The following is a 24245-nucleotide window of genomic DNA, read 5'->3' as shown; positions in this document are numbered from 1 at the left end:
CAGTGATGATCTCCTCACAGTCCTCTAGCTGTCTGTTCTGTGTGTGTGCGGTGTTCATACACAGCCCCAGCTCTGTAAATAGGTATATGAATGGAACGCACCAGGACACACACAGCAGCAGGGTACATTGTGATGGTGCACAGGATAAGGGGAACTCAGGCGGAGAGTGTGGATAGACTGTTGCGTTCACATTAGATGATTTTTTTTTTTTTGCCGTTCGTGATACGAGTGTGAGAGGAACCTAAGAGGTTAAGATATTGCTTTCTCCAGAATGGCTGACTATACCGTTAACGATAGTCATGGATCATAGCGCTCACACATGGAAAGACTGAGAATGACAATGATAGGAGTGTAATGTTTCTTTTACTTTTCTCCCTCAAAGTTTAAGTTTTCTGTTCATGGGTTCTGTCTGTTGCTGGCACCTTGTTCTCTTTTCCTGTCTGCACCCTGTAGGTCAGAGGTTTTCTAAGTGGGAGGTGGGCCTCCAAACAATTTCAGAGGAGGCTCAGTAAATGGAAGTGAAAAAATATTACATTAGTTATCAAAAGCAGATCACGTAGAGTAGCCTAAATGTGTGATTTGGTTAAAGAGATAGTTAAGTAGTTTTGGGGAATTTTATTGTTTTTCTTTCTTTCCTAGAGTCAGAAACTAATAAATACCTTTAGACAAACATTTTTTATGTATTTGGTGTAGTATGAAGTTATGTCAAACAGCAATATCAGGCTGTCTTGGCTCAACAGGTGAGTGTTTATGGGATCAATTAACATAATCATGATCCCAAAGGCGCCTTTTTCCTAAGCTTTGTCTGAGGAGAGGTCCACAGTCAGACTTTAAGAACCCCTGCTGGAGGGGTATGTAGTTTTAATTAATGATTGTCTTTTTCAGTTGTATGAAGCAGATAATCTGCAGAATATAACTGTGCATGAAATACTTGCTGTGTGTTTCATCAGGCTGCACGTTCCTCAGTGGTGGAGTCTCCTCCCTGCAGAAAGGAGGAGTTTCAGGACATTTAAGACACATAAAAAAAATTGTGAATCTGTCCTTTAAGTAAGTAAAATTTATTGATATAGTGCTTTTCATAGACATTAATTACAAAGTGTTTTACATGAGCATGATGCAACATACAAAAGAAAGAAATCCTAACAAATGAGGTGACCTTAAAAAGTGCAAAAGTAAAAAACACCATAGTAAAAAAACAAACTACATACAGCTAGCTCCCACCGACCGTTGATAAAGGCTCCTGTGTAGTCGGTGTACATGCAAAAGGAAAATCATCATTCCAAAGAAAAGAGAATAAACATTTTCAGGTGTTATGAGCTTCAGTAGATCTGTAAAATATCACACTAGCTGAATGAATATCCAGCATTTCACTGCACTGATAAAAAGAGCAGTGAAATGCTGGGTATTCCTTCAACTTGTGTGAATCACTGAATCACTGCTGTTTGCAAAATAATTTATCGCACATCATTTGCATACATGCAGCAGTCAAACAGACAAAAAAAAGATACAGTGTAGATTAGTTAGAAAAGTTATTTATTAGCATTAACCCTGATAACAAGTCAGGTAAAGCAATATTTTAGTGGTTTTAGGGAATGTACTGATATAACACATATTCTTTGTTGCGTCCATTTTGTTTCCACATTACAACTTTAAAGCTCATGAACGCACCGAAGTGAGAATAACGACTTCCCAAATTCAGGGAAATGGGACCAGCAGCACCGCTGTGAATCTGTCCATTATGTTATCGGGTTCATTCAAACAGTGCAACAGCCTGTCATCTGGTTTCTCTGTGCTCCTCTCATTGATGACTTCCTTTGTCATTTTTGTGAGATGCTGCTCTGACAGTGTTTTTTGTTATCATTCATACTGACATGTGCAACACATGCTTATTTTAAAAAAAGATAAGTTCAAAACTGAAGGTAGCTATAATAAAGGCTGTAAATCCACCTTAAAAATGTTGGAAACTGTCTCCCAATACATTATTAGACCACAACTTGAAATTGCATATGTAGCATCCATGCTTTTTTCCTTGTGAAGGTGTCGTTTGTAGATCTAATTTTTCTTCTCTAAATATTAAGACCCCAACAGTCAGTCTATGTTCAACAAAATACAGGTCGAAGGGAACAAAGAGCAAAAAGCAGAGATAATATAAGAGGGACCTCAATATGAGTAAAGCTTTGCAATGGTTTACAAATGTTTTTTTTGGGTTTTTTTAGCAATAGGTGAGAGATGTGTGAAAGACTGGGATTTGAAGACTCAACAGTTCAACCAAGGCTACACTGGCTGCTGGCTCCATGACCTTACGAAGCAGTGTAAATAAACTATAAAAAAATGTACGGAATGAATAACAGAACTGCGGTGCACAATTGCTAAATTCCAGGGGAATACACAGCGCAACAATGGGTGCATCCCAAGTCTCTTAAATTGCATCCACGTTTCCCTCACTTGTGTCTTTTCCTTGCGTCTTAGTACCTCCCACCGTGGATGCAGGAGAGACGCAAGGAAACCAAGCGAGGAGAGAGGAAACAAGGAAATTTGTTTTAACAGACATGAGACGTCCTCTCCTCTGAAGCGTCATGTGAAGCAACGTCCGTGTCTGATGACAGTGACAGCTGATCACAGCTGGATCAGCTGTCAGTACAGCAGTAACAGCATTAGAAACTTCTGATGGAGTTTGTGTCTGTACACATGTGCACTGTGCTAATACTAATAAAGGTTCAAAGCTAGAGGAGCTGTTTCCTCTCTGCAGCTTGTTACCTATTTGACAAACACCTAAATAAAAACCTGCATTCTGCATTTATACTGTGTCCTGCTCAGAGGCACAGGAACCATTTCTACTCGCAGAATGCATTTATACTATTTATTGATTATTTGCATCTGTAATTTTTGATAATCCTGATAGTGAATTCATCATCCAATAACCCAGAATATGATCAGGGTGTCTTCTGAACACTGGAAAATATGTATTTGGCTAAATGTTTCAGGGCAAATGGAAATGATTTAACTCACATCAAACCCCACGCTGAGGAATTTTCACCCTCACATGTGACTGAATGGAAATGACGATAAATGATGTGAAATATAAATGTGTTGAACTGTCATTATGGATCAAATTAAAGTCAGGAAGAGTCTGTCTGTCAGCAAGAAACAGTTTAATGGAGGAAATAACATCATGGGAAAGAAAAATCTTTCTTATAAATGAAGAAAGTTGTTTATGGTAAGTATTTTAATCATGGTAATTACTATTTGAAGTTTGCACCCCCCAGCCTCTTCCTGAGTTGTTTTGCATCACAGGCACAGCCTTCACATACAGCCTGCATGGTTATTGGAAGGTTCTGGGCCTCAACATCCCCATGGTCATACCCAGCCTCACCACCCTGCAGGAGGGCGTTCTCAGCCAGGGGAAAGCCAAGTGGAGTTTAAGGAACTGCTTCTGGGTGATACACTGCATGACCCAGGCCTACTTTCTGTTTACAAGGTGTGTGCACTAGCTCACTCATTATATATATCAGTGGCTAAACCGCACTGTCACGTTGGAACTATTGCATGACAAAGGGCTAGGTAGAGAGAGCGCGATGAAAACTGGAGGACATGTCAACACTAACGCACCTCAGAAGCGCTGTTTGTAAGAATTTTGGATTTTACTCGATCAATGGCAAAATTATTGATAAAGATAAGGCTGTTTGCTGACTTTGTATGAAGCAACTACTTTACAGTAATATTACCACAACAACAAATGGAGTCACCTGTTAGCTTCTCACCCAAGCAAGGCTAAAGAATCAGAGCACCAGCAGCTACACAACCTCGCCCAACTTCCTATTTTTTGCCTATAAATGACATAATATAATGTTCTATATAATTTGAACAAATTCCATAGCACAGTGAATTCATTCGAACTTTGTTTTGGGAAAAAGTGACAGCCATAGCGCGTATGCTGCACAGGAGATGGACCTGCTTTTCCGCTGCTCTGTTCGTTTAAGCTTCAAGTCTATGTTCTCCCAACCCTGGGTGTCAGTGAAGCATGGATATACATACTTTGACTGCTTTGTAAATAAATTATATTTTCACAATAAAGAAATCCATACATAATTATGTTAAACTAATTTTGCCCATCTGCACCAAGATTTCAGTTTCTACTGATAGGCTAGATGATCAGTAATTTAGAGAATTTTCACTGTATTGATGATAGGGATTTAATCATGTTATTTTATATATAATGTGTATATTTGTTGTTTGGTTTTTTATTTTAAACTGTATATTCTGTATAATTCAATCATTATATTGCAAGTCAAAAACTGAAAATCACTCTCTTGCCTAAAGCTTGTGCAAAATACTGCACCAGAGTTTTAACTGGTTCCAAATGTAGAGACTACTACATCACTCCAAATTACGCATCCCAACACAGGATACCAGTCAGTTTTACATATGGTTTTAAGATTTTGTTGATCACATTTAAAGTACAGCTTTAAATTATCTAGTACAGCTTAATTTCAGACCATCTAAACCCGTAATGTCCCTGCACTAAAAGAGGCAAAGTTTGATCATGCTCAATTTCTGTTCAAGTGGCAAACTGCACTCCTTAAGAACGGTGGCCTCATGGCTCCCCTCTGCCGCTGCTGTGAGGGTCGGAGGCAAAGTTGCCATTGAAAAAAATACAGACAACAACGTTGACACCTGTTGGTGTGCAGGTACTTTTAAGAGCATGATACATATCTTCTCCTTTTGTATTCTCAGGACAAGGCTTGCTGAGGCTCATTGCAGAGGATCACAGCCATAGTGGCATCTGTAGCCAACTGATATAATGTTTGTAAAATTTGGTCTAAAATATTTTAATTTTGTCGCCCTGTGTCAGTTTTAATGTTTTATTTTGTAAGTAAACATGTGTTCTTCCTGTCTCAGGTTTCAACTTTACTGACCTACAAACTGATCACATTTTAAATAAAATGAAGAAATAAAGTGTTAAAAAAACACATAATTTGGATCAGTTTTTATTTATATTCAGTACCTGCCTGTGTGTGTGTGTGTGTGTGTGTGTGTGTGTGTGTGTGTGTCTTTACTTTTACTTTGTGCATGCTTTATATTTTTACCACTTTCTGAGCAGTGATGGAAGAAGTACTCAGATCCTTAACTGCAGTAAAAGTACCAAAACAGCAATGTAAAAATACTCCATTACCAGTAAAAGTCCTGCATGAAAAATCCTAGGTCCTCGCACTTCTGGCGCGTACGCTCCAGCTCCTTGGTCAGCAAAGTGATGGCATCAGAGTTGCCACTGGCGATGGCCTTCACTTCCTTCACGGTGCTTTCCTGCTCTCTACTTGCCGCCTGGAGGGCTCGGACAGCGGAAGTTGTCTCTTCGTGAAGTTTATTAGTGTCGTCGATGGTCTTTAATAGTTCAATTTTAAACGTGTTAATGTCCATCTGGACGCCCCGAATGGCCTCAAGGATGCTGCTGGTTTCGAGCTTCCCTGTCAGGCTGCTCTGTTCCTGGGCCTCTCTTCCAGCCATGCTGGAGCTCGGTGCTGGAGGGACGACTCCTTTCTCGCGTCTTGTTCAGACAGCAAAGTGGAAGTAATCCGTTCAACTTTGTAACAAGTAAGATGAAATAAATTTGTTTAAAGAAAGACGTGCTCTGGGCGATCCTACCGCCGACAATACTGTTCTCAAATGGCGTCTAACCTGACGCGCCAGGTAGTGTACGTGAGCCCAACCCGGAAGTCCAAGTTTTTTTTAATTGTATAAAATTCAAATACAAACTTTTATTGCATTTTTCAATAATACAAAACCTACATTGGTGTTGATACAGTACTAAAGACAAAATCAAAGGAATCCTGAATATGAAAAGGCTGACATAAGTTTCTTCTTTTCAAAAGAAGAAGTTGTTGTTTTTTGCTTTAGATCACAGAAGTTACAAAATGAATATGGAGTAATAAATAATGGCAGAACTTATAAATGTGTGTTAGGGCAGCGGTTCCCAAAGTGAGGGTTAGAAATGCTCTCAAGAGAGTCCCAAGAGAATTGTGTGGGAAACCAAAGCATATATATATATACATATACATATATAATATTGTTTTTTATTCTTGTAAAATACTGGATACTTGTTCAAGCTTATAAAAATCCTTCAAATGAAACTATCTGAGAAGGAAAGATCTTTTTTTTTTGGTTGGTCTGCTTACAACTCATCTCCATACTGAGGCCCTAACCTGTGACGAAGGGTCATGAGCAAACATTACTTAATTTACGGGGTCACAAGCAAAAAATTGTAGGAACCACTATTTCTGTAACATTGTGGGAGGCAGTTAAATATGGATGGACAAAACAAGAATCCTGAGAATTATTTAAAGGATAAGTTTAAATTTTCAGGTTTTTAAAAGTTGATGTGAAGCTTCTATTCAGCTTCAGCAGTCTGAGTTAGTCATATCAAGTGGATATCTGACACATTTACAGTCTTTTTAGCATCAAATTCCCTCTTTGTGTTTCCTCGGACAGTGTTTCGTATAGTATAGTATACATATTCCCAGACTTATTATCTTTGTTTTTAGGGACAAACAGTCAACAGACTGCTGCCGAATAACATGTGATTTACAATATAAGATCATTTGAAATGCTTGTCTCTGTATAAATCTCTAAATTTTTTATAAACACATTATAATAACTAATAAGTGTATCATTATTTGCAGGCTGCATTTTACTCAATTCCAGAGAAACAAAACGAAAGAAAAAGGAAAACACAGTCGATCCAAAGAAGACAACAAACAAGACAGACGTTGTTTTGTCCCCTTTTTATTGAAAAGGTTCTTTACTTTTTACCCCAAAACATTTTTAATAAAGAGAACATGCATAAAAATACAGCTGGCCTTTGTCTAAAGACCATCTCTTCTCTCACGGCAACAAAAAAACTTGCATTGATGTTCACACTCCCTTTAATATGTACATACATGAGACGTGGTTCCTAAAAACCACACAGACACTAAGAAAAGAAGTTTGACCTTTGACCTGTGGGGAATTACACACAAAAAAAAATATTATAATTTTTACACCTGATTTGACAACCTCACTTTGGTTGATCTTATTGCTTTATAAATATATCATTACAGTGATCTTTATGCTGTTACTTTACCTTTTTTTTCTTATGTAATATATAAAACTTTGAGTCATATTAAGCCAAAAAGGAGCATTTGGGCCGTTAAAACTGTGCTTCAGATTGATTGTCAATAACAGGACATATTCATCAAAAGTAAGTTTGTTTTAGTAAGAGCTAAAAACAGATGACATGGCACTTTAATAACCTAATAAAGCAACCGTAAAGGCTAGTATTGCACAGTAACCCAAAAATTGCATATTTCAGTAAAAGTATTAGAGGGCAGTGACTCCATAGTTCATGCACAAAGGGGGCGACAGGCAACCTACTGTACAGAGAAATAGATAAAAAGCAACAACTAAGGGATAAGCCAGTGTAAAAGACCCCAATTTCAGAAAAGTTCATTTCCACAGTGAGCGTCAAACAAATCCTGCAGAACTTTTGAGGAAACCATCCTTACATACAGATGTTCATCTTTTGAATAATTTTTTAAAATATGATTGTCATCTTGAGGGAAATTCAAACATAAAAAGATTAAAAAAAAAAAAAAAACATTTAAAGGATAAAAAATAATAAAAGTGTGGTCCATCTGTTTACAAAAATGAAATGTTATCTCTTTTGGACCGTGCACTAAAAATTCACTTCTGTCCAGATTATCAGACAGGTCATTGAAGGCATCGCACAGACTGCAGAGCAACATGTGCTTGTTTCTATTAACACTGGTTTTACTGAGATGCTGCACACGGCAGCTTAGTCAGAAGGCTTTCCGACGCTACAGATCTGTGTTTTCAGCAGGAAAAAAAAAACAAAAACAAAAAAAACTGGGTTGGACCCATATTATTTAAATATCTGCAAAGAACTGACTCCATCTTTAAAGCAGTTATAGTCAGGAGTTTGAGAATAAGAAGCTAAAATTTAGAATAAATGCAAGAGAACATCGTCCACCAGCCACCGGTAGTTCTGTTTTCTTTCTTATAATATCAGTAGTTGGCCATTTTTATGACATTATTAGTACAATTAGGACAAAACAAAAACATATCTACTGTACCGTCAGAGAGTATGGCTTTGTTTCCACAAGCTGCTCAAACCACATGCATCTATTCTATCGATCTTTCTACACGCTAACAGCAAACAGGAGCCTCAACAGAGGCTGAGAGGAAGCACTTTGCAGTTTGGTTTTGGCTTTTTCGAAGCCCCCCCCCCCACCACACACCCCCCCTTTTTTTCCTGCTGGCATCAAGTGGATTTTTGTTGCTTGAATCCCTGCTGAAGTACAAGACTAAAGTTGGATTCTGACTGGGAGCTTCTGATTCTTGAGTTAGTTATTCAGACAGGGACTAGAATATTTTATAAAAAGCACAAAGACGGTTTTAAACCCAGTTTAAGATTTGTGAAAAACGAAAACCGTTACTGTTTTTATCTGCCTAGAGGGTCTACATCTGAAACTGCTGTTAGACTAAACCGACACTGAGAGCTCAAAGACTTTAAAAAACAGTTTCATATCTGTTAAACTTTGACATTATTTGTGAGGATGGAAAAAAAAAAGGAAAAGCTAAATCAGAAGCTCTGAATCGTAAAACTAACTTCAGCCAAACTGGTCTCGTATGAACAAAGGGAAACACTTCGGTTGACGGTCTCGACTTCACATCGCTTTCCGACTTTATACCGTTATAATATAACAAAGACAATCATCCACATTCATAAACCAGCAGAAGAAGACACATTCATTTACACTCCGAACCAGTAAGAGAGCCAGAACTTGCAGCGTTTCCTGTCTGAACAGGAGATGACGGTGAGGATGGCGAGGCTGGTGCACTACAGGAGGGCTGCCTGGAGGGGGCGCAGGTGGTGTGCTGGTCCCAGGACAGCAGAGGAGGAAGAGGAGGAGGAGGAGGAGGAAGAAGAGGGAGTCCGGGGCGTCATGATACCCCAACCAGGAGAGAAGGCGAGTTCACAGAAGCCTCCTGTGATTTCACCTGAAACACAAAGCAGAATTATGTTGTTTCTGCAGAAACGACTTCATCAGCTGGTCCCTCAAACCGTGAATTTGTACCCTTAAATGACTCAATTAATCCCTCAAATTAACACAGTTATCAGCTTCATTGTGTTCAACCTCGTCTCCTCCAGTCGGCACTTCATTTAATATCACCTCAACGTGTTTTATGGCTTGTTTAGACATTTATTCCACTTCATACAAAGTCAGCCTGAAGATTCAGCAGTTCACTTTCATGCAGAGTGAGAAGACAAAACAGACAAAAGAGAGAGGCGACACGATGAGTGTTTACTCATGGAAACAAATTAAGGATGTGAGTCATTAGAATGATTTTCACTTCAGGTGGTTTTGGCGGTTTTGGTGGTTTTGGCTTTGCTTTCTCAGTTAAATAAACGTTCACATAACCACTTGCAGTCTTACCGTAAAAAAATATTTATTGTGTGAAGATACTCTGTAGAGTTTCTTTTAAATGAACACAGTTCTGTTCTTCTGCATCCAGTTTTATCTATCGGCAGGAATATGAATCATGTCAGCACCGTCCTCGTGTGTATTCTAGTAGAGTACAAGATCAGGGCTGCAACTGTCAGACGACTATTTCTCAATTAATTGATTCATCGTTTTGTTCTCAAAGTCTAAGTTAACATATTCAAAAGGGTTTTATTAATCGAAAACCAAAAAATATTCAGTTTCTTATCATATGTGACAAACAAAAGCATCAGAAAGTCACATCTGAGACGCTGGAACAAGTGAAATTTTTGGCATTTTTGATTTATCTCTTATCAAAATACCTGCTTCGTTGCATCTTTACACAAGATACAAACAAAACACGAACCCACACTGCTCACACAGTGTTACTGGTGGTCAGAAAACTCCACAGGTTACCTTTAAAGTCCAACTGAAGCTACAAAAGTGACTCTGAGTCATGTCAATGTCATTTTCAGGTCTTTGCAGATACACGAGAGACGCTCAGTTAGCCTCCGAGTCTCTGATGTTAGTGTTTGACAAGCACAATGTGAACAAACTGCTCTGGTAACTGTAGCTTACGAGTCAAGGACAGAAAGCTTTTCACCGGCGGTGTGGAGGATTAAGGAACAAAGAACTCTTTTTGTCCATGTTTGTAGATACGAAGGAGACTAGAAAGCTGAGCTCCTTTTCTGTATGAGGCTGCTGTCTGGCTACGATACAACACTGACGGTTAAGTTTAAAACAAATATTTAGTCTACATGCAAACACATCTCTTAATACCAAGACACAAGTAGCTTCAACACGTTATTGAGACTCTAAAATCGAGCACAGCAAAGCCAGGGGGGAGCGTACCTTTACCAGGCCAGGGGTGTGAGGAAGAGGGAGAGGAAAAAGAGAAGGAGGAGGAAGGAGGAGGAAGAGAGGAAGAAGCATGACGAAGGGAAGAAATCCTGAGCTCGTTCTCCTGAGGTGACTCAGCGAGAGTCAGAGGAGAGAAACAGGAGGAGAGAGACGGTGTTAAAGAGAGGAAACGAGGATTTACGCTGTTTTTCCTTCTGTTCAGTTAAATCTAAAGTCGCTGGAAGAGATTTATTATGTGTCGGGCGTATGAACCCACCTGCAGGTTTGTCTTGGCTTTCTTCAAGACGTCTCTGGTTCTCGACACTGTAAGCAAACACACACACACACACACAGAGAATGTAGATTATCCTTTATTCATTCATCAGTGTAAGAATCTCTGCTCTGGGTTAGATTAAAAAAAAACTAGAAAAGAGTGGGAGGAAGAGGAAGGGAAAGACGGTGAAACAGATGTAGATGATGATGATGATAATAACTATTGGAACTACTGCAGTAAAACTTGAGCCAGAAAGATTTACAGCAACAGAAAAGATTCCTTAGTTTTATTTTGGAGCATACAGAAGCTCTTTTTACAACATCAGCCATTCTCAGTGTTTGCCAATATTAATAAGCTTCAGGTTGTTCAGATTATTTGTTGTTATTTCAGTATTTTTAGCACCAGACACCAGAACAGTCCTCAGCTTCAGCCTGCATTTTAAAAGAACTTCAAACACCGATGTAGAGTTGCTAATAGAGATGCTAATTCTGTTAAACCTGCAGTGCAGAACTTTTACATATAAATGAACGTCTGTTACTGATAAATCTCTCTGTATTTCACAGTATACATATATATTTTAATCTGGTGTCGGGTTTGACGTGCCCACACTGGCTGGATGAATGCATACTGAGCGTGTGCACCAGAGACTTCCACCGACCGGCTAACGGCTGCTAACGTCCAGTTAGCACTCTGCTAACCTGAATGGGGATGAAATAATTGAATTGTGCGGCTCTTCTAGACTTTCCAAATGTTATCGGACTGAATGGATCAAATTCTAATGGCGAAATGATTCATTTAACGTCCAAAACAATTTATCCACCGTTTCACAGCCGCAACAGTAGCGACGGAGCAGGCTACAGCGGAGCGTTTCACGTAAACGCGTGTTGACAGTGTTTTTAATAATTACTCTCACTGCCAAAATATGTAAGAAATCCCTCATTGTCATCTCTACTTTGAACAATATTGTAGATTCTGGTTTGCATAGATCAGCACGTGGATACTTTGCTCCTGAAATATGATGTTATGATGATGAAAATGTGATAAAATTACAGCAAATGTCAAATAAAAAGCTAATTTAGATTCAGTTATTAATGCATTACTTAATATAAAATGACCAATAAATAGATTTCATTTTTCCTGCTTTTGAATCATTAAAATTAACAAATTAAAGGGATTAAAAATGACTTTTTATAATATGTTGTGACGATGAAATGTGCCACATGATAAGCGTTTTTGGCTCCGCCTGCACATCTCATACGATTATATGAATATTTCCTTCCACTTATGAGTTTTTATCTGAATTTTTATACTTTATCTTCTATTTGATATTATACAAATAAACAAAACAAACATTTAAAGATCAGCTGTGACTGAGAGATTTAAAAAAATGCGTTTTGTTTTTTTTATTGGTGGTTATGTTTTAATTTACTAAATGTTATATATATATAAGTATACATATATATAAGACTGACTCACGTTGGTTGACTATAAAGTGCTCCATGCTATCTTTGGTGCGGTTGGAGCTCTTCACTCTCTCCATGGCGTCCCTCAGAGCCTCCTCTTTCTCTGACAGCTTCAGACGAAGAGAAACGACCTCTTCCCTCAGAGACTGATCCTAAAACACGCAAAGCTAGTGAGTGTCACATTATATCCACAAATACAGACGCCAAAAATCCAAAACACAAGTGATTCTTGGCCCGCAGTGAGTCAGCTCTTACTTCCTGGATCTACATTTGGCTGCCAAGAACTACATATAGCCAGTGTCTCATAGTGAAAAATGAAGTGACTTTACGAACTTGCAGAAACACAAAGATTAATCACAAAGAGAGAACTATTTCTAATGTTAAATGTTAAATACTGGTGGTCTACTCCTGGATCTTTGAGGTTTTCCATCTGGTTTCTCTGACCTGTTTGGTTTCCTCAGAGTTGGGCAGAGCTGCTCTCCAGAACATCCGCAGCAGCGAGTCGGCCTCCTCCAGGATCTGTCTCAGGGTTTTAGTGTCGACCAGCAGCTTCCTGACAGAACCGGAGTCTGACGGCTGAGACACATAAAACACACGCAGTAGAAATGTTAACCCAATGAGATAGCATTAAATATAATAAAAATAAGTAGGGGCTTTTCGTCATGTGACACATTACTGGCTGGCTGCTTCACACACGTGTCTGGATTTGGACACTTTGATGGTGTTTTCGGTCCCTGAACCTCTCACCTGATGACGGCTGAACTCCTGCGAGGCGTTCAGGGAACAGACGGCGGTCTCCATCCTGCGGAGGAGAGCGCCGCCCTCCAGGATCTGCTGCTGCAGAGCCTTGAAGTCATCCACGTGGCCGACAGCGTGGCGGCCATGACGGTTAGCAAAGGAACCGTCCGGAGCCTGCCCCTGCAGCGCAGAGGCTGCTGGGAAGGGAAACAAGGGAATTAAGCATATATTATTATTTATTCATTTATTGCATTTTTTCATTAATTATACTGTATGTATTTAAATATGTAATTATTATTTTTAATGTTATATATGTACTGTATGTGTACATATATATGTGTATTTGGTATTTTATTCTGATCTTTCTTCTTTTTATGCCTCATCTATGCCTGTAAAGTGCTTTATAAATAAACATTATTATTATTATATAGGGGTAGAAGACAGGAGGGAGGTTCCACATGAGTTAATGTTATCTCTCTAAAAAGATAAATAGAAACCTAAAATAGTTAATAGATAAAATAGATATAATAGATAAAAATACCATATTCTTAATAAAAGATAAACAGAAGATTGCAGGATATGAAGTGTGTGGATAAGGTGTAAATTGTCAAATAAAAGCTGGTATTCAAATAATAGTCATGAACAAATAACAGCCTGTTATTATTGCTAATTAAAGCTGGATAAAAAACATTGAGGGAAGCTAAAAAAACTAACAGCTCACATTTTAATTAGACTATTACGGTAGCTCCACACCAAACGAAAAAAACGTTAAACTAGAAGCAACTGGAATTAATTTGTGTAAACAAACTATAAAATATAGTTATAAAACAGGGGAAGTTGGTTATAAATGACAATTAGAAATAAAGATTTCCCTTAAATATACATGTTTCTCTATTAAAATAAAGGGCCTCTGTCCAAGAATTACCCATAGACACTGTGCTAAATTCATCCTGAGACATGTAGAGACAAAGGGTGTATAACCAGAGAATCTGATAAATGGACGACCGCGGATGAGACGGACGTTACAAGTGTAGCGTCCGGCGGTAAAGACGACTGTTTTTCTCACCTTGATCGACAGCTCTGGTGTCTCCTGCATGTTTGTGTGCGGCGTGCAGCGGAGACGAAGGACTGACGAGTCCCGTATCTCTCACAGGCGGAGAAGGAACGTTGTCTGTGGAGACGAGTTTCCGTTAGTGCTGCGCTGCGGACGTTCTCACTCTTATTCTTTACTTGACTTTATTAAGGACGCAGCTCATTGGGGCTCCATAGAACAATAAAATACAATGAAAAATAAATAATATTCCCGGTGTTATATCCCAGACATACTGACCGTTGAAGAGCTGCCTCCTGGATCGAGGCTGCGTCTCCACCTGTCCGCTCAGCTGCTGCTCCAGCTGAATGTGGAGCTCTCTGGGGTCAAAGGTCGCGGTGTTGTGACCCGGCTGAGCGCTGTCGCTGGCCTGACCTGCTTAGAAACAAACAAAAAAACCTCCAATTCAAGATATTTTTTTTCCCCGGGATGTTTGTCACTGATCTCCGTTTAAACGACAGGAAAACAGCTGAGTGATGCAGCAGTGTGTTACCTGACGGTGTGTTTGCGGTGACTCCGCACACTCTGTGATACATCTGCAGCTCACACTGCAGAGAGCAAACCAGACTGCGACTCTCACACAGCTGCTGCTGGAGGACGCTCACCTCATGCTGCAGCCTGTCAACACACACATACACATCAGATCACAAGTTATTTAGGCTGTTATTGTTGTATCTGTCTCTGTTTATATGAAGCAACTGATCAAAAATGTCTGATGACCGTAACAGATATAATAAACTCCCTGACCCCCTAACATTAACCTTACAGCCAGGCAGAGGATGTATGCATTAAGCCAGATTTTACACCGACTTGGTCGCCCCCTCTGACTTTCTGCTAGATCGTCATTTAACGTGCAGTCTGAGGTCACGACGCCTGATTAACTGCCTGAACCATCAACAGTCTGGCTCTCGGATGATCAGTTGGATTTCTGGCATGTCTGAAAGTTTGGTCGGCTGTCTTGCGGCATGATACACGGTCTGATTTCCCAACACGCCTGCTGTTTGTTCTGATATTATTGGAGTAAACACTAGTATGTGTTGTGGCTAAAACTGTCAGACTCATATTGCCCATTGTCTCATATACCCTAACCCTAACCCTGTATCTTTCAGCCCTCTGCAACTCCACATTTGTCTTTTTTTTTTTAAATTACTCTCTGTTGTGACGACCACTCAGCTCCACTAGGTGCTCTTGCGTTCTGTTTGCTGGTTTTCCTTTTTTACTCTTGCAGGATCCGGGGCAGGGCGGAGGATCGTCATCGCCATCATGAGCCACACCTGGGTCCATGTGTGGTCGTGACTATAAAGCTTGGCCGTCTACAGAGGGTGCATCCAAAGTCTCTTAAATTGCATCCACGTTTCCCTCACTTGCGTCTTTTCCTTGGGTCTTACTCCCTCCCAACCGTGGATGCAGGAGAGACGCAAGGAAACCGAGCGAGGAGAGAGGAAACGAGGAAATTTGTTTTAAGAGAACGAGATGTTCTACTCCTCTAAAGCTGATCCAGCTGTGATCAGCTGTCAGTCGGCTTTGACAGCTGTAGAAATAGTTTATACTATTTATTGTTTATTTGCATCTGTAATTTTTGATAATCCTGATAGTGAATTCATCATTCAATAAGCCAGAATATGATCAGGGTGTCTTCTGAACACTGGAAAATATGTATTTGGCTAAATGTTTCAGGGCAAATGGAAATGATTTAACTGTTTCTCTCTCCTCCTTCATCACATCTTGTCCTCCTTTTTTCCCACATTTTTTCCCACTCTCATATATCATTTTGTGAAAATAAACATTTATCCTAAATTACAAAACTAATCTGGTTTCCCATATTTTGTTGCAGCCTATGAGTCAGGCTCATAGTAAAACTGCCAATATATCTTATAACATTGTTTGAATAAACTTTATTGGAATTGTTTACTGGATAAAACTGAGCTGAGTTAATTTGTTTGTTTAAAGTGAGCAGATTCATGTGCACTGAAAGCAAGATTAAACTTGTCAACTGTGAAATAAAAACACAGTGTCGTCAAGTGTGTCTGAAGAGCAGTTTGGTCATAAAAGTGATCTGTTGCACCTGTAACTGCATCCAACAGTGATTCACGTCTACGTGACTGCAGCGAGTTTAACCACCGGAGGGCACCAAAGCAACATTTTAACCTTTAACTCTTTTAATCTTAACCGTCGAGCAAAGTCTCCTCACTTTGCAAAAATGTCTTCATGTTACAAAAATGTTTTAAATAAGAAAACAAATTCAGACAAAATGACTATAATTAGTTGTTTTTTATTTAATGCTTATAGGAGAGATCTTTGAATAAGCTTTTAGTTTCAAATCATATTTTTGAATGTGTGAACCAATACTTTATATAAAATGATCTATAAATAGATTTCATGTGTTTCTAGTCTATGATGAACAAATTCTTGCAAAATGTCACTTTCTAAAAACTTTCCAAAACTTTATTCACTCTCAAGGTTTCAAAGTGCAACACACACGCACGCAGAGAAACACACACCTGTTGATGGTTTCCTGGTTCCTCAGTCTGTCCTGTTTCAGCTGTGTGGTCTCCTGACTGTGAGCGTCAGCATCAGCTTGCAGCTTCCTGCTTTGCTCCGCCCACCTCTCCGCCTCAAGCTCCGCCTCTTTCAGCCGGGCTCGCTCCAGCAGCGCCGCCTCCCTCAGCTGCTCCGCCTCCTTACTGCCCTCTGTAAGGGGGACCAATGAGAGCACAGAGCTGAGCGGATATTTTTTTTTTACCTTAACGTCTTGTCTTGGTTCTGACTCAGTCCGTGAACATCAGATCGTACCTCTCGCGGTTTGCTTCAGCTGGTTCTGCAGACTGACGTTCTCCTCCTTCAGCAGCCGGATCTCACTGGACAGCTGACCGACCGAGTCCAGACCCTGGATGTAGATGTTGGTAGGAGCTCCTGGAGGAGGAGGAGGAGGAGACGGAGGAGGAGGAAGAGGAGGAGGGAGAAAAGAAGTGACCAACTCACACAAATCATCTTTTTTATAATATTCATTAATGCTTAATAATTACGAAGCAGTGACAGCAAATGTCAAATAAAAAGCTAATTTAAACTCAATTATTAATGCATTAATTTATATAAAATGATCTATAAATAGATTTTGGCACTCTTCAGCCTCCATATATATTATAGATTTTTTTCCTGTCTTTGATGAATAAATTAAAGGCTTATAAATGTTACTTCCTGTTATTAACTTTAACCACACACAAGGACACAATAACTTTATAATAAGATTTGTTATATATGCATTAATTCATTTATTGATTATAAATAACTTCTGAAGAGGTGTGTAGTTATTGTGTCGGCACTCCTCAGCCTCCGTATATATATGTTACTTCCTGTGTTTATGTGTGTGTGTTACCTTTCTCGGTGGCGGTGCGAGCCAGTCTCTCCTCCAGCTGCTGTCGCAGGCGGTCGTTGGTCTGGATGGAGTCCTCCAGTCTCTCCCTCAGACTCCTGATCTCCCTCAGATGCTCCTTCATCAGGTCTGAACCTACACAGAAGCACAAACAGGAGAAACGTCACACTCTGTTTTGACGATTTACTACAAAATACTTTACATTACAGTTAATTACATCCCAAAGCATGAACAGAATCATTAATCAACAACTATTACATAATCAATTCATAGTTTATGTCATTTACCAAGCAAATATAGCAAACAGATTCTGGTTTCAGCTTCTTAAATGTGAAGATTTGTTGCTTTTCTCTGTTTGATATCACTGTGAATGGAATATTTTTGGGATTCGGACTGATTGTGTTTGACATGTTTCAGTATTTTCAGATATTTTAACTAAACAATTAATCAAAAAAGAATCAAGAGACTAACTAGTAATGGAAACAATCGTTAGTTGCAGTCCTATTCCGATTCTCTTGTCGTCATAGTTACAGGATTATTTTGGGGTAAAGCAAAACAAAGTCGAGTGAGACATCCGACGCCTCCAGCTTGCGTGTCTACCTGTGTGGCTGGTGCCCGACTGGTACCCCGAGGATCCCGACGACAGGTCGGCTCCGACTCTCATTGGTCGGGTACCGTAGGCCATATCCCACAATGCACTGCTCTCCAGCAGGCTGGCCCCGGCTTTCATGGCCAAGCTGGCGTCCAGGCTGCCGCCACTGGTGGTGGTGGTGGTGGTGGCGCTGCCAAAGGGAGACGGCTGGTATCCGTGGTAGAAGGAGGGCAGGAAGCCGGAGGAGTCGGCCTGCTGGTGGGACAACAACGGCAAACCCTGAAGAGGTTTGGACTGAGGAGTGGAGAACCCTGCAGGAGAAGATAAAGAAACATAAAATGAGTAAATAAAATAACATACATGTGCATACATACATATTAACAAGATCCTTTCTCTTGCAAACAGAATAATGAAAACAGAAACACAACACGAGCAGGCGACAGTGACGCAGAGTTTGTTAATCAGCCTACAGAAATCCGTCTCGTTCTGGGTTTCTCAAATCTCCGTCCTTCATCAGTGTTTAAAGATCACAGCAAATCCTCCTCCAGCTGGGCGCTCTGGGTTCACGAGGCGTCAAGTGAGGAACAGTTATTTAATGAGAAAGAAAGTACAGCGTGTTAAAGATAAAGGCAAAGAGACGAAGGGAAGAGAGGCCGAGGCGGTTCGTCGGGGAGATTATTAAAGCCGGTCAGCTCTCACTCCACTTCACACCCTGTGTATCTGCACGCAGCAGCGACGTAACCATCACTAACTCTAGTTCACAGTGAAATACTGACGGTGAGGCAGCTACAGCGGAACAGAGAGAGCAGGGATGCATCTTAGAAATTCAAAAACTATGAAGCATTAACGAGGTTTGTCTTCAGCTGGTTCAAACAATGATTTCAGTGCAAAACTGATGAAAAATGTGTGTTTTCTAAAGTGTATAATAGAGAAACAACAGAGAACACAAGCTCCTTATTGTGTAATAAGTAAAGTATGTCACAACAAAATGTTTTCAACAATTATGTTTTCTAGTCTTGTATTTCAGTAAAAGTCATTTTGGAAAAGAGTTTTCAACATAACTGGGACAAAAAAAATCAACCTGAACGCATTAATGGCCCAATATTAAGTGTAGCTTTTCTTCAGCAGAGTAAAGCATCACATTATTTGATGTCTCATCCTTTTTTAGATGAAAGGATGTAAATTATCTCTTCTTTTCACAGTGGATCTGATTCATTACTTTGTAGCCACCCGGTGGTTTTAAACTGCACCAGTTTCACCAGAACTGTCTCATTTTTCAAGCAACAATCCCTCGATCATCACTAAACTATCATCTTTTATTTCTTTTGCTTATATTTTTCTTCTCTTTTTTCCATTTTCTAACAAACTGTGAATGTGATGATGTCACAAATCCTTTTTTTTTTTTTTTTTTTTTTAAAGTTTGAACCGTTGCTGTTGAGAATCTGGGGAAGATAAACCTCAAACGCTCATCATCTTCTTCACTTTTCCTCCAAAGTTTATTAGCCAGCGATAGATTGATTCTGTGCTACTGAAACTCTTGTTATTCTACATGATTATTATTATTATTGAGCTTCAAACACACAGTTAGTTAGTTCATGTTAGGCTTTTAACACACTCTCATACGCAGACTCATGCGACGCACTGTCACTGTCTCCCAGCTGTCTCTGCAACATCTGCAGCTCCTGATGCACATCAGCCATGGAGAAACCCACTCCCCCGTTGCCTTGGTAACGGGTTCGCAGGGTTGCAGGGTTGGGATGAAAGGGCAAAGGTGCGCTCTGGGTGGTGGTGGTGGTGGAGGAGGGGGGAGGGTGGTAGGGGGCAGAGGTGAAGACTGAGGCTGGAGCTGGGAGAGAAGAAGAAGAAGAAGAAGGACGAGGAGGAGGAGGAGGAGGAGGAGGAGGAGGAGAAGGAAAATAAAACAACGGGATACGAAGCGGAGATGAAGGAGACAAAAGGAGAAATCAGAGCAGCTGAAGATCTGCACGAAGCCTGGCTCACACCTCCTACCTGTCTGACTCTGCATGTCCGCAGCTCTGTGCGGTGAGCTTTGTGAACCGGGACAATGCAAACTGGGACAGCTGAGGCAGGACTGGGTTCTGTGGGATGAGGTGATGGATGGAGGGACAGACGGGTGGCGTGACATGGAGCCACTGCGAGAGTGGCGGTCTGGAAATCGAAAGGGTCGAGAGGACATGAGAGATGGAGCGTTCAGGCTTATTAAAGGATCATTTAGGTTTATTACACCTCATGGCCGAATGTATGTGGACACTTGAACATAATCTGCTGTTGTTACAGTTTCATTGGGTTTTCCAGAAGATGTTGGAATCTGGCTGCAGGAATTTTGCTCCCATTCAGCCGCAGGAACATTAGTGAAGTCTGACACTGATTTTTTTGGGTGATTAAGTCTGGCTTGTTGGATTCAAAGATTAAAGGATCATTTACTTGCCAAGTATAAGAATACAAGGACTTTGATGACGTTGAGATCAGGACTCAACAGACCAGTCAAGTTCTTCCACAGCAAACTGGGAAAACTGTTTCTTTATGGAGCTGCTTTGTGCACGGAGGTGTTGTCACATTGAAACTATTGCCACAAAAACACACTATCGTCTAAAATATCAATGTATAATCATGGGTGTCCACATACTTTTGGCCAAATACTACAACTAATACAACAACGTAATCCAAGCCGGACGTCGTCTCCTCACCTGTGCCGACTCTTGCAGAAGTGTGCGTCTCCTCCTGACCGAGCTCGCTGGCGGCGTCCACGTCGGAGCAAAGCTCCAGGTCCTCGTTGGTGGAGCCCTGCTCATCGGACACGTAGGAGATGCGATCCGATTGGTCGGTGGTCTCGGAGAGGGCGTGGCTGCTGCAGGGCGTGTTGGAGCGATGAGAGTGATGATGGTGATGCTGGTTTAGTTTGGCGCGCAGAGACTCGATGATCTTGTCCTTCTGCTGCAGCTCCTTGCTGAGCCTGTACACACACACACACACACACAAACACACACACACACACACACACACACACACACACACGGATGAACACACACACACACACACGGTTAATTATCAGTCAAGTCAAACTTTATTCAAAGTCTTATTCAAGTCCATGTTTAGGGTTTAGGTTTCAGTCCCTGGACCGGTTGGATATATCCAGGTGGGAAAGTGAAGGTTCAGTGCTCGCCGCTGCCTCGTTACCACCGCTGAGGCCTTTGAGCAAGGCGTCAAACATCCAGCTGTTCAGTGGATCAGACTGATGTTCAGCTTCCAGGAGTGAAGATGTGTGACTGTAGTTTATTTCCTGTCTCTCAGTGATGCTCAGAAGAGATTCTGCTTCAATAACTCTGCTTTTTTCCCCTTTAACTTATATTTTATCTTATTTTTTCATTCCCATCATACACTTCAGTTCTGATGCAGTTTCACTTTTCATTTTCTTTACAAAGTTTTCAGCTGCCTTGAAATCTCTCCACTTTTAATTAACTTTAATTACAATAAACTGTATATAAAATCTGAGGCAACAACTCTGTTTTAAGATGTTAATCAGTTTTCCATTAATGGATTTATTTATTTATAAACAACATAGCAAAGTAAATAAACTATAAAAAATATCATAAGAAGCAGTTTGAACACTTTAATGAACAGCATTTAAATCACCAGCTGTTTCCAAATTCAAAGAACTTGAAAATGTTCATTTTAGTTGTAGCACTTATATTTGTTTCTGTTCACTCTGTTAGTATTTTAACCATTAATTAAGTCATTTTTTATCATGTGTGTTTTGTTGAAATGTGTGTGTCTGTGTGTTCTTTGCTACATAAACGTCTTAATTACAGAACAGATCTGCTGTTTGTTTAATTATTGATTGAAACAGTGATTTGATTCAAAGATTAAATGGATCATAAATTCTTTCAGTCTGATCACAATTTGATTTAATTCAATTTGATGTTATTAATTTCTATATTTAAAGGTGCTTTAAACGTAAACTGTGAAAAGAAACTAAACTGATTGAGTCAAAAATAAGCAGAACTAGATTAATGAATGATTGGACTTTTCAAATTGATAAGATAAAGTTTAGTTTCACACTTTTTTTGATGCATGGAAACATAAAAATAAATATGTAAATAATCAGCCTGGTAGTTTTAAAATGAAAATCTGTAAAAACTCAAAACAATTGATCTTTAACTGCTCCGAGAGAATCTGAACAGCTTCATCAGCCGCCTTGTGACTTAGAGGATAACGAGCATTAATGAGTAATGAAGCACCAGGTGTGTGAGTCACCTGCCTGCTGATCTGTCCTGTTCAGTACACTCACTGAGAAGCCTCTTAGTGACTCACACACACACACACACACACACACACACACACACACACACACACACAATGCATCACCTCAAACAGGTGAAAATGCAGATTCATACGTCCATAAATATAAAGACATAACGAGTTAAATATTTTTACACACATCCGTTCTTCTTCTCTGACCTCGTTAACACACGTCGTCTATGCAGCTTCTCTCCGACTGTTCAGCTGATTTAATTAATGGTGACGTGTTGGTACACAGACGCCGAGGTGAAGGTCACTCACATCATGATACACACACACACACACACACACACACACACACACGGAATAAATACACACACACAATACGTGCATGTGACCACACACACATATTCACATTAAAGTTAATCTACAGTCATTTGTTATCTGTTGATGTTCACGTCACGTCTTCTTTCTTATATTTCTTTCCAAACAGATGCATCTTAAAACAGTAAAATTTAACGTTAATATCCCTATTTTGCATTTATATATGTATACAAACATTTAATTTATGGTTATAACATACTTTAATGTAATTTTAAGCAGACATGAGGACATTTTAGGTGTAATTAATTCAGTGTGTATTGGTCAAAAATGACATCTTCTCCTATAAAGACATATTTCATATCATTACAACTGTGTTTTACTATATTGTCATTATCTGTTTATACACCAGTGGCCACATGAATAAACACTTAAATCTGTTTACAACTACATTATTACATTATTGTTTATTATTCAGAATGTTTTAAATGTTTATATATAGCTTATAGATGTGAAATGGGGGGGGGGGGTTAAAGCTGGAGTCAGGATGTGGTTAGCCTAGCTTAGCATAAAGACTGGAAGCAGGTGGAAACAGCTAGCATGGCTCTAGCTCACTAATTAACACGTTCTGTCTAATTTGATTAAAACAGATATAATCGATGTAACAATGTATAAAATGACGATGTGTAACGTGAGAGTTTTATCAGAGACTCTGCAGCTCCTCTCGGCTTTACGGAGTTTTATAGTTACACTACCGCTACTCAGCATCTGTCTTCAACCTTTACTGAAAGTGTGTTTATCTCGTTGTGTACTAGTGAGGACAGAGGATGCATTAACTAATAACTAAGTAATGAATGCTTGAATAAAAAACACTTAACGTATGTGATTTCTCTCTCAGAGTGAGATGAGGATGATATAGTTTAGCATAAAAACTGGAAACAGCTTGTCGAACTCTATTAAAGTCCAGATGAAACAGCATTTAGAGTGAAACAGGACAGACAGGCGGGTCGTAACATTGGGAGGAATGTTACATGAACATTGAGAAGTGGGCGTCATAATGAATCTTCGCTCTGTGCTGCTAAAAGTTGATTGATAGATGGGTAGATGTCATGATATTATTGGTTATCGTTGGTTCAAGCCTACGTAAACACACGTCATATTTTGTTGGATTTTGATATAAGATACAAAGAAATGGATTTTTTGGCATATATTGTTAGATAGGTGCAGAATATGACCGGTAGATGTGATCTAAAAGGATTAAAAAGACATTTTTCATTTCATCTTGATTTTAAGTGAAAAACATGCCAATCAATACATCAAAAACTTGCTGAGTAACATTCAGAATCTAGTTTGTTTGATCTGTACATAAACAGAAATGTATTTGCCGTCTTCAACAGTCAGTGACTGTGTGCAGCTTCCTGACGTCTTATTATCACAGTGAAGTTTTCTAGTTTGGTACCATCAACCAGGTCTGTGCTCGCCGACTGTATCTAAGTGCAGGGAGGATGGATACACACAACAAATAGTTCCTGCATGTAACTCCCCCTAAAACCACAAATTGTCATTTTTACATTTCTATCTGTGTGAGGCTTTAAGAAACAAATAAAATCTGTAAATAAAACAGCTTCAGAGTTTGTTTGTTCACTTTCAGAGAGAGTCAGGCTAACGGTTTCCCTCTGCTTCCAGTCTTTATGCTAAGCTAAGCTATACTATACTTTCTAGTTTGATTGTAAAGAAGTAATTTGTAATATTGCTACT

General features: G+C 39.7%; 1 protein-coding gene across 1 annotated transcript in view; it reads right to left on the bottom strand.

Annotated features, from left to right (window-relative positions):
- Positions 1-6764: 6764 nt before the first annotated feature.
- Positions 6765-24245, bottom strand: part of pde4dip (phosphodiesterase 4D interacting protein) — a 43628-nt gene continuing 26147 nt past the window's right edge. Inside the window, exons 21-36 of the mRNA XM_067596121.1 lie at positions 20615-20880; positions 19917-20075; positions 19549-19752; positions 17915-18217; positions 17318-17449; positions 16735-16854; positions 16443-16632; positions 14435-14559; positions 14182-14316; positions 13918-14022; positions 12861-13048; positions 12558-12689; positions 12127-12265; positions 10654-10700; positions 10389-10500; positions 6765-9054 (exon numbers count right to left, since the gene is read on the bottom strand). Of these exons, the coding sequence (XP_067452222.1) occupies positions 8894-9054; positions 10389-10500; positions 10654-10700; positions 12127-12265; positions 12558-12689; positions 12861-13048; positions 13918-14022; positions 14182-14316; positions 14435-14559; positions 16443-16632; positions 16735-16854; positions 17318-17449; positions 17915-18217; positions 19549-19752; positions 19917-20075; positions 20615-20880 (2518 nt within the window). The 3' untranslated portion in view covers positions 6765-8893. The remainder of the gene's footprint in view (positions 9055-10388; positions 10501-10653; positions 10701-12126; positions 12266-12557; positions 12690-12860; positions 13049-13917; positions 14023-14181; positions 14317-14434; positions 14560-16442; positions 16633-16734; positions 16855-17317; positions 17450-17914; positions 18218-19548; positions 19753-19916; positions 20076-20614; positions 20881-24245) is intronic.

This window comes from Thunnus thynnus, chromosome 8 (genome assembly GCF_963924715.1).
Source record: "Thunnus thynnus chromosome 8, fThuThy2.1, whole genome shotgun sequence".
NCBI lineage: Eukaryota > Metazoa > Chordata > Actinopteri > Scombriformes > Scombridae > Thunnus > Thunnus thynnus.
The sequence above is the reverse complement of the archived record's forward strand: the minus strand, read 5'-3'. Positions and strand labels throughout refer to the sequence as shown.